This window comes from Athene noctua, chromosome 12 (genome assembly GCF_965140245.1).
Source record: "Athene noctua chromosome 12, bAthNoc1.hap1.1, whole genome shotgun sequence".
NCBI classification, from domain to species: Eukaryota; Metazoa; Chordata; class Aves; order Strigiformes; family Strigidae; genus Athene; species Athene noctua.
Genome location: NC_134048.1, coordinates 4174676 through 4184454, shown reverse-complemented (window position 1 = coordinate 4184454; position 9779 = coordinate 4174676). Strand labels below are relative to the sequence as shown.

The 9779-nt window shown below is 64.0% G+C and overlaps 2 protein-coding genes across 6 annotated transcripts; one reads left to right on the top strand and one right to left on the bottom strand.

The window, feature by feature from the left end:
• Positions 1–124: 124 nt before the first annotated feature.
• Positions 125–2356, bottom strand: LOC141965037 (proteinase-activated receptor 2-like). Its single transcript, XM_074916105.1, has 2 exons — positions 2266–2356; positions 125–1195 (listed from the first exon to the last, which is right to left on the bottom strand). Exons 1-2 carry the CDS (start codon positions 2354–2356, stop codon positions 171–173), a joined length of 1116 nt encoding a protein of 371 aa, XP_074772206.1. The 3' UTR covers positions 125–170.
• A 1639-nt stretch (positions 2357–3995) lies between these two features.
• Positions 3996–9722, top strand: FCHSD1 (FCH and double SH3 domains 1). Of its 5 annotated transcripts, XM_074915904.1 has the most exons (19): positions 4003–4088; positions 4385–4482; positions 4739–4784; positions 5644–5717; positions 5975–6119; positions 6196–6332; positions 6413–6476; positions 6584–6712; positions 6911–7033; positions 7117–7212; positions 7291–7398; positions 7504–7608; positions 7826–8056; positions 8144–8227; positions 8341–8497; positions 8626–8831; positions 8954–9050; positions 9126–9193; positions 9308–9722. In XM_074915904.1, exons 1-19 carry the CDS (start codon positions 4068–4070, stop codon positions 9371–9373), a joined length of 2055 nt encoding a protein of 684 aa, XP_074772005.1. In that variant the 5' UTR covers positions 4003–4067; the 3' UTR covers positions 9374–9722. The 5 variants fall into 5 exon arrangements, with proteins under 5 accessions (XP_074772006.1, XP_074772005.1, XP_074772002.1 ...); XM_074915901.1 differs by having other exon boundaries at positions 9126–9722; XM_074915900.1 differs by having other exon boundaries at positions 8626–9050.
• The last annotated feature ends 57 nt before the right edge of the window (positions 9723–9779 follow it).

Here is a 9779-nt window from a genome sequence, read left to right as displayed (position 1 = left end):
GAACTGCAAAACTAGTGCAAAATCCTAGTTGAACATCAAATTCAGGGTGGGATTTTCTCTCCAAGTCTGTTACCAGCTTGGGGTGGCTCAGCCCTTCATATTGGGCACAAAGTTGCAGGATCCTCCGTTCCCAGGGCAGGGGGACACAGCCTAGTGCCCGCTAGCCCTGGCTACAGCTGGCTCTGCTCACTGGACCTCAGGGGCAAGGCTGCCTTCCCTGACGCCCTCCCCACTGAGGTCTCAAGCCTCCCCAGGCAGCAGATGCCTGCACCCCGGACCCAGTCCCGAAAATCCTGAGAGACGTAGAAGTAGATGAAGGGATCGAAGCAGTTGTTGAAGGCACCAAACACCAGGGCTAGGGTGTACAAAATGTAGGTGATGTTGTTGCACCCTGTGGCCTCCAGCATGTAGTGGATGAAGAGCAGCACGTTGCTGGGAGTGAAGCAGACGATGAAGACCAGGAGGACCAGGGCCAGGATCCGCACCACCTGCCTATAGCGCCTCCCCTTGGCCAGCAGCCGCGCCAGGATGCAGCTGTAGGAGATGATCATGAGCACAAAGGGCAAGCCAAAGCCCAGCCCCACCAGGGAGAGGAAATAGTAGACAAAGAACATGTGCTCATTCTTCCCTAGGACATCATGGCATGTTGTGATGTTCAGGCTTGAGATATGACTTGTCTGGGAGTGAAAAAGGAGAGGGCTCATGCCCAGCCCCACCACCAGCCAGATGCCCACACAGATGCCTGCCTTGCACAGTGTCCAAGTGGAGCCCTTCCACAGGAACGGGTGCACCACAGATATGTAACGCTCCAGGCCGATGCAGGTGAAGAAGAGGATGGAGCTGTACATGTTCCCATAGAAGAAGGCCACCATGATGCGGCACAGGTACTCCCCAAAGAGCCAGTGATTGCCCAAGAAGTGATAGGAGATCTTGAAGGGCAGCAGGAGAACAAAGAGCAGGTCAGCACTGGCCAGGTTGAGCAGGAAGAGGGTGCTGGAACGTCTCCTGAAGTTGGTCACCAGGACCCAGCAGGCCAGAGCATTGGCTGGCAGCCCCACGAGCAGGATGACAGAGTAGAGGGCAGGGAGAAGACGGGTGGTGAGGGTGCTGTTGAGAAAAGCCTCCACAGAGGCACTGGGGCACGTGGCTTCTTCTTGGGGAGTGAGAGGGATCAAGACTCGCCCTTTGCCATGCACTGCGGAGGACACAAGAGATCAGACTCAGCGAGAGCCCCCTCCCACTGCCCCTTTCCACTCAGGACCAGTCAGGAGCTGTCACCACTCTCTGCAGAGCTGTCAGCAAGTGCAGGAGCTGGCATCTCCCTGCCGCATGGCAGGGGCGGCTCAGGACATGGGAGCCCTTAACATCCTGCCACCCTCACCATGTGGAGCCGTGCCACATCCCCTGCTGTTCATGACACTAGCCTGGCAGTGCCACCGTGGCAGTGCCACCGCAGCACTGCCAGCCCAGCCAGGCACCCTGCTCGCAGCCCAGATGGGCTCTGCTCCTGTATGCCACTGCAGGGACATGCAGCTCTGCCGATGTCCTTTTGCCTACCAAGCCCAGCACAACAGGTCCCCTGCAAGCCAAAAGGATTAAAAGGGCAGATGAGAAACCCACGCCGGGCCAGGGTCAGGATAGGGCCACCCATGTCAGGATGGGAGCTATTGTCCCACCAGGGCTCCTGCCTCCTCCCCCCAGCCAGCCACGTGGCTCAGCTCCCCATCAGAGCCAGAGCTGTGCATGCCTCCCCGTCTGCCTGTGGTCAGATGCTTTTCACTGCATGCTCAGAACAAAAGTGAAGAACAGGAAGGTGCTGGGACACCAGAAAAACAACTCCTGATCCCTTTTCTGGGTTGCTCAAAAAACACAACTGGGCTTTGCTCCCCTAAAAATCACTCCCTCCCGACTCAAAAGCTCCATCCAAGTGGTTCCCATGATGTCTGGCCCCGGGGGGCCCCAGTTACACCCAACAGGTTTCCTGCAACCTCTACCACCTCTCCGCATCCAGGGGACAGGGGAAATTCAGATTATGAGAGCAGTAACCTGATTTTTGCTGCCCAAAGGGGAAGGGGTGGCAGGGTTTCAGGTCTTCACTTAGGTTTCCAGTGTGGACACCCAGGGAAGGCAAGCGAAACAGTGCCCTGAGCTTCCACCATGACACCCAGCTATCCCTTCCAAGTATCCCAGAACATGATGTCAGAGTGTCCCAGTAAGGCCTCCCTGACCTGCCCCATCACTGCCCAGAACCATCAAGTCACTTACTCGGAGAGAATTGGGTGGCTGAGCCGAGCCAGGCACAGCTGAGCAGGAGGGTGATGCAGGCAGCAGCAGAGATGGGCGAAGGCTGGGACATCTCGGCAGAGTGGCCTCTGTGCAAGCTGGGTCTGTGCAAGTGGCACAGGCAGGGCTGGCCCCACTGCGTCACCACAGCAGGACAGGCACTGGCCCCCTCCCCGCTGGTACTCTTCCTCTTTCTCCTCCACGTCACTCCTGCATCCTGCCCGCATCCCTGCGGTAAAAGCAGTCAGACAGGAGGCGGGGAGCACGAGATGACCACCAACTGCCTCTGCCAAGCACTCAGGGGATGTCATCGACACTGGGGTTATTTCCAGCCACTGGCACGTAATAGTGAGGGGGAGGAAGCGGACGTAAGGCAGCCACCAGAAGACAGTTGTGAACTGCAGTGGGCAGGAGGAGCTATACACCCCCCAAGCATGGGACAGGAAGGAGACAGCTTGCTCCCAGCCCGGTGACATGTGCCACTGTCCTCCTGTAGCCCCCTGGGGTCACAGGGCACCCTGCCTGCCCAGCCCTGCCAGGACCAGACATGCCCAGAGATCCATCACCTTGGTCAAGGCTGACAAGCCAATGTCACCCTATAGATGGAGCTGTCCTGCATTGTCCCCGTCTGCTGTCCCATTCCTGCCACCCAAGTGGGGTGCTGGGTGGCCCCCAGTCTATTTTTCTGGCTCCCTCCTGCAGCAGAGAGGTGATAGAGTGGAATAATAAACCTGGTGACACAGCCCCAGCCCAGCCTTGCGCATCGACAGGCATCAGGGGAACCAGGACACACAAAAATGTCAGGGAAAGAGCAAAAAGGTGACAAAAGGGACAGTGGGGAGAACCATGAACTCTACAGGAACCACGGACAGAGAAAAAGCAGGACAGAAAGAAAAGTGAGAGCTGAAGGGGGGGATGGGAGGGGAATGGGAGGGGGACAGAGGGGCCAAGTTACAGACAGGACAAGGGCTGGCTGGGGAGCCCTCACGGTTCCAGGTCTCCCCCACCAAATGCTCAGCACGGCGCCGTGCTCGCACGGCAGGGCCCTGCCAAACCAAGGGCTCTGCACCCTCCATGTGACGTGGGGCCCACGTCTCCCTGTGCCTGGGGGCTGAGGCTCCACTGCCCTACGTGCCCCCACGCCCCAGGACCAGTTCTCTGGCACCCCATGTGTCACCAGCTCCTGGGACTGGTGCCCCGTGTGTGTCCTCACGCACGAGGACTTTGTCCCCAGTGTTTCCAGTGTCCCTGTACCCCAGCTGTCCTCATGTCCTCCTGCCCAAGGACATGGGTGCCACTGCTCGCCATCACCCCATCTCCCTTTGGTTCCATCTCCCCGTGTCCCCATTCCCCCATGTCCCCATCTCCCGTGTCCCTGTCCTCCTGTCTCCTCGTGGCCCTGTCTCCCCATGTCCCCATCCGCCCATGTCCCTGTCCCCGCCCCCCCGGTGTCCCCATCCCAGGGCTCCGGCGGGACCTGCAGCAGCAGCCACCAGGGGGCGCTTCGCTCCCTGCAGGGGCGGGGCTTTGCCGTGCGCGGGGGCGGGGCTTCCCCACGGCGAGGAGCGGCCGGAGCGGGGCAAGGGGCGGGGAGGGGCGGGGACGCGCGGGGAGGGCGGGGACGCGCGGGGAGGGCGGGGACGCGCGGGGAGGGCGGGGACGCGCGGGGAGGGCGGGGACGCGCGGAGGGTGGGGCGGGGCCGGTCCCGGCAGTTCCGGGCTCCGCACACGCGGGGTGGTGACCGGTGATCGCGACCGGGACCGGGAGCGGGGGGAGCGCAGCGATGCAGCCGCCGCCGCGCAAGGTGAGCGTGGGGCTGAGGGGTCCCGGCCGCGGGACGGGCCATCGGGACCGGGGAAGCGGGACCGGGTTCTCCATCGGTGCCGGCGGACCGGGGCCGGGTCCTGCAGCGGGGATCCGGAGTCGCCCCTGGCGGACCCTCACCGGGGCTGGGCGAGCAGGACCGCAGCCGGGCTGTGACCACCGGCTCCTGCAGCGGCCCCCGGAGAGGGGCGGGGGGGCAGCGGGGCCCTGTACCGGGGGCAGCGCACGCCCCCCGCGTCCCAGCGGCCCCGGGCGCTGAGCGGGGCCGTCCCGCAGGTGAAGCTCACCCAGGAGGTGCGGGTCCACCTCCTCGAGCAGCTCTCGGGCCTGCAGAGCAAGCAGCAGCGGGACGCCGAGCTGCTGGAGGACATCAGGTAAGGCCCCACGCGTGCCGGTGTGTCCCCGAGCTGAGACCGGCCAGCTCATCCCACGCGTGGGGCAAGGAGCCAGCTTGCCAGGCACGGCTCACCTTGAGCCTGCCACGTCGAGGTCGTGGGCTCCATCATCCACCGGGGTGGCCAGATGGGGACATCCCAGTGCGGGGTGGTGGCAGGGGGCTGATGCCAGGGGTGGCCCATCGCTGCCCCCCCGCGTCGGTCCTTGCCTGCCCTGCACGTCCTCTCCCCACAGGTCCTACAGCAAGCAGAGGGCTGCCATCGACAGGGAGTACGGGCAGGTATGGAGGTGCCACCCGTTTCAGGAGTGGTGGCCCGGGGAGGCACAAGCACCGAGCCCCGTCCTTCCTGCACGGGGTGTTCCAGAGCAGGGCTCGGCCCCACGCAGGCCGTGGGCAGTGTCAGAATTATCTGAGCAAAGCAGCGCTTGGCTGCTCCGTGCTGGTCACGGAGGGCAGTGGCAGCTGGGCTCAGCATTTTCCTGGCCGGGGGGAGACAGACCATGGTAAGGCACCCGCTGGGGTGCTTTGCTGAGCACAGCGTGGCCCGAACCTCAGGTGTTCTGGGGACCTGGAGGGAAAACCTTGCGGGGGGAAGAAACCACTCGGCTCTGCTGTCTGCTGGGTCATCACAGGGCTCTGCTCTTAAATGGCAGAACCTGGGTTTGCTGTGTGAGACGTCCCCGCAGCATCCCTTGGGGACACCCTGCAGCAGAGATGCCCTGCCCGCAGCCAGGTGCCATGCTGCCTCGCTTCCCCCTCTCCCCCCCTCTCCAGGCTGCGGGGGGACCATCACCCCAGGGTTGGGGTCTTGCTGTGCTTGGCTTTGCTGGGGGCTCCTCTACTCTGCCTCTGCAGCCAATGTCACTTGCTGGCATCCCCTTGCCAGCTCTCTGTCCCAAAAGCTGCAGCGAGGGGGGTCCTCTCATGGTGGTGGCTGCTCCCCAAAAAGGTTTTCCCATGGGGAACATGGTGGGGTCCCTGCTGACACCAAGCCACAGTGGGATGTGTGTGTCCCCTGCTCTGAGGACACACATGAGGTGGGCAGTCAGTGTGGGGAGCCCAGTTTCAGCCCCAGAGCGGGACAGTGGGGTGCTGGGGTAGGGTTGGGGTGTGCCGGTGATGACAGGTCTGTCTGCAGGCGCTGCAGAGGCTGGCAAGCCAGTTCATGAAGCGAGACTGGCAGCGGGGCCGCAGCGAGGCCGGCGACTCGAGGTGGGCTGGGGACAGGAACAGGAATGGGGACAAGGGGCTGGGGCTAGCTGTGCCCATCCTTGGCCCTCCCTGCTGGGAGATGCCTAATGGTAACCAGGATTTGGCTGCAGACCTGGGTGGGATGTCCCCAAGGATGTGGTACCCGACGCTAAGGGGACAGCAGGGGCTGAGGGTGCTGGTTCTCCTGATGGGCATCCCCAAAAGCTGGCAGGGAGGCAGGAGAGTACCCTGCCCTTTCTTAACGCCCCTGCTTGCAGGAGCGTGGCCGCTGTCTGGAAGGGTGTCATAGAGGGGACCGCGCATGCCGGGCAGGTCCGTGTCACCGCCTCAGAGAGCTACCGTGCCCTTGCCGCGGAGGCTGCCCGGACCGCCCGCCTCTCCAAGGAGAGGATGCTCAAGAAGGTACTGGGGCGAGGATGTGTCCCCCTGCCTGGGCAATGGGGGTGACTGTCCCCGCCATGGCTGATGCTCCCCACAGGGCATAGAGCGGCTGCAGAAGGCACAAGCAGAGCTGCTGGAGACAGTGAAGGAGCTGGACAAGGCAAAGAAGCAGTTCACCCACCTCCAGAGGAGCAGCGAGGTGGCCAAGGACAAGGCGGCTGACGTGGAGGCTCGGTGAGCGGAGAGGACCATGGTGGGGTGCTGCTGTGGACACAGAGTGGTCACACTCCCCCACCCCAATCCATCCTCTCCAGGCTCCAGAAGAGTGACCGGAGGATATTTCACACCAAGGCTAGCCTGCAAAAACTCAGCGCCAAGGTCAGCAGTACCGGGGGGCCAGTGGGGTACCCAAGCAGAGGGGTGCAGGGGCACATGGGGCAATGACCCCCACCCCATCACCAAGCCTGCTCTCCCCATCCCCACAGTTCTTGTCACGGGTGGCTGAGCACTCGAGGCAGCTTGTGGGGGTACAGAACGAGTATGGCTTCGCCCTGGTGTCTGCCACCGCCCACCTGGAGCATTACCGGCGGGTGGAGCTGCCCGCTGCCATGCAGGTAGGAGCTGCCCGGACCACCCCACGTCCCCTCCTCTGGGTCCTGTGAGAAGCATCTCCCCGATGCCACTGCAAGGGGGTGCAGCAGGGAGCGTCCCACTGGTGTGGGGTCAGAGCCAGCTGCCCTGGGGGGTCAGGGATGCTCCCCAGGGGAGTGTGGGCAGTGCCGTGGGGGGGTTTCCCACCCGTGTTCCCCCAGGCGCTGGATGGTGACCTCTACGAGCGGCTGCGGGAGCACTTGTCAGCAGCCAGCCAGACGGAGGTGGAGACCTGCCGGGCCACGCGGGACTGGTTCCAGGGCATCGCGGAGGCGTCCACGCGGGTAACAGCACCCATCCCGGGAGCTGGCTGGGGCTGGAAGGGACATGTGAGCCCCCCCAGCCCCACGCCGCTCCCCTGCTGCAGGTGTGCCGGGAGCAGGACCTCCTCCTCTTCCTGCAGGACCACCCCGCCTTCGCCCTGGCCTCCGAACAGCGCTTCCAGCTCACCGGGGTGGAGGAGGTGGGTGGCAGAGGGGACATTATGGTGGGGAGGGGTCCACACAGCCAGCCCTTTCTCAGCCACCCTGTCCTCACCCAGGTGTGCCTGCTGCCACCGGGGGACGATGGAGCCAGCCTGGAGAAGGAGGCACGGCGCTGGGCCACGCGGGTGGCTCGGGACTGCAAAAACAAGGCGCACAGCGAGGAGGTAGGTGCTGTCCTTCCCTGCAGAGCGCAGGGGGGATCTCAGGAATGGGCTTTCCCTGCCCCTCCCAGCTCCCACCACCCCACTGACCTGTGGGTGCCCACCCAGGTGCTGCAGCGGCTGGAGTCCAGGCGGCAGCAGGTCCCAGAGGCGGAGGCAGCCACCATGGAGCGACGGATGGAAGAAGCGAGGGAAAACATCCGGAAGGCAGAGGTGGGTCCCCCAGGCAGGAAGCTCAGGACAGCTTCAAGGTCTGTCACCCCTGGGGTGGGGGATTCAGGGATGGGGAGGTGTGTGGCTGGGGATGTGGCACTGGGGGTGCTCTGCCACCATGGCAGCCACGCTGGGGACGGGGAGTGATGGGCCTTGCTGGGCTGTCCCCCCACCCCGCAGCTGTCCCCTTACACCTTGACAATGTGTGTGGCCCCAGGTCAGCCGGGTGAAGGCAGAAGCACGGCTGGCACTGCTGCGGGCAGCGGGGCTGGACGTGGACACTTGGCTGGCGGGGGCCATGGTGGGAGCAGGCGAGGAGGCACCCGCAGGGCTGGATCTGTCTGAGTTTGATGACTATGAGGACAGTGACGAGCCAGATGAGGACAATGAGCCTGGCCCTACTGCCCGCACCTACCCCTACACCTGCAGGGTGATCTTTGGGTACCAGGTACAGTCATGGCTGCCTTTCCCTCTCCCTCACCCTGCCTGCTTGGGACTAGCACCCTCAGCCTCTCTGCCACTTTGTCCCCTGTAGGGCTGCCAGGCAGATGAGCTGTCCATCACCCAGGGTGAGGAGCTGGAGATCATCGAGGATGGTGATGCAGAGGAGTGGGTGAAGGTGGGAGCAGCCTGAGCCCCACTGGCCCATACTCAGGGGGACACATTTCAGAGGTCCCCAGGACTATCCCTGCCCTGGGGGCTGCGATGATGAAGTGTTTTCTGCCCCTTCAGGCTCGAAACAAGGTGGGCCAGGTTGGCTATGTCCCCGAAAAGTACCTGCTGTCCCTGGGTGGCGAGCTGGGGGATGAGGCTGGCCCCCCGGGACCCTCTGCACTGCATCGCCAGCTCTCCAGCATCATGGCTGCAGAGCTGGTGCTGGAGCCTGGAGGTGGGTGCTGGGGTGTCACCACCCCTGGGGAAGGAGACAGATGAGGGGCTGGTGTCCAGGGGACACTGACCCCCTGCAGCAGCAGCAGCACTGGTGTGTGCTGAGCCCCCATCCCATCCTCCTTGTAGCCTGGCTGGTGCGAGCCCTGTATGACTACGAGGGGCAGAGCCCCGAGGAGCTGAGCTTCCCTGAGGGGGCCATCATCCGGGTGCTGCCCCGTGCCCCTGGTGAGGTGGATGATGGCTTCTGGATGGGCGACTTCAACGGCCGCATTGGCTGCTTCCCCTCCTTGGTGGTGGAGGAGCTAACTGGGGGCCAGGGGGCAGCTGGGCAGGTCAGTATCAGGAGGGTCACCATGTCCCCTTGGCGTGAGGCAGCCCCCTATCTTCTGCCCGGACTGCTGGTGACTGGATGCCCTCCCTGCTGCTCCCACCCATCTTGGCTCTGTCTTCTCAGGAGCTGCCATCACCATCCCCACCACCCTTCTCCCCTCCTGGCCTTGTGCCCAGGACCAGCCTGGCCCCCAGCCCCTCTCCTGAAATGCCGCTGGGAGGTGAGTGCCAGGGAGGCTGCAAAAGGGGCTGGGGGGACATGTGGTGAGCTGGGCTGAGCTGCCAGGCCCTTCCAGGTTGCAGGCAGGATGGCACAGGCAGTGGTCAGAGCTCTCCGGACCTGGCAGCCACCCGCCTCCGACCGGTACGCCCCATCACAGCAATGCTATGCCACCCCAACGATGCCACCCGTGTGCATCTGAAGCAGGGTGAGCAGCCTTGGTGTGTCGGCACTGCTTCTCCTCTCCTCTCTCCACAGCTCCGCGCGCCCCCCCCGCCGCCTGGCAGAGCCCCTGAGCCCGACCCTGAGCTGCACTTCAGCTGACACTGCAGGTCCCCCATCCCTCCCCGCTCCCCAGAAAGCTTCACCCAAGCAAGCTGCCATGGGCTGCTGTCCCAGCAGCAGGGGCTGATGCTGCCCTGTGCCCTGAGCTGGTCTCTCCAGGGGCCACATCCTGCCCAGTGCTGCTTGCAGAGTGGTCCTGCATCCCTACACAGCATAGGGCATCCTGGCAGCCCTTTATTGGGGTGCTCAGTGCCACGGCTGGGCCCCGTCTCACCCAGCTCTTGACTGCACCTTCTTCCTGGCATCACCTGTGCAACCCCAATGCAGCCCTGGATCCCTGGGGGGCCTCAGCCCCAGGGCCCTACCTGCCCCCCAGGCATCTCCCCCCAGTCAGGAGCAGGCAGGCGGGGGGGGGGGGGGGGGGGGGGGCTGTGCCCCAATAAAG

Coding starts and splice junctions, on each gene's coding strand:
- LOC141965037 (XM_074916105.1), bottom strand. CDS start 2,356: ATGTCCCAGCCTTCGCCCATCTCTGCTGCTGCCTGCATCACCCTCCTG. Junction 1,196..2,265: donor AGCCACCCAATTCTCTCCGA/GTAAGTGACTTG, acceptor TGTCCTCCGCAG/TGCATGGCAAAGGGCGAGTC.
- FCHSD1 (XM_074915900.1), top strand. CDS start 4,068: ATGCAGCCGCCGCCGCGCAAG. Junction 7,609..7,825: donor AAAACATCCGGAAGGCAGAG/GTGGGTCCCCCA, acceptor GTGTGGCCCCAG/GTCAGCCGGGTGAAGGCAGA. Junction 9,051..9,125: donor TCCTGAAATGCCGCTGGGAG/GTGAGTGCCAGG, acceptor AGGCCCTTCCAG/GTTGCAGGCAGGATGGCACA.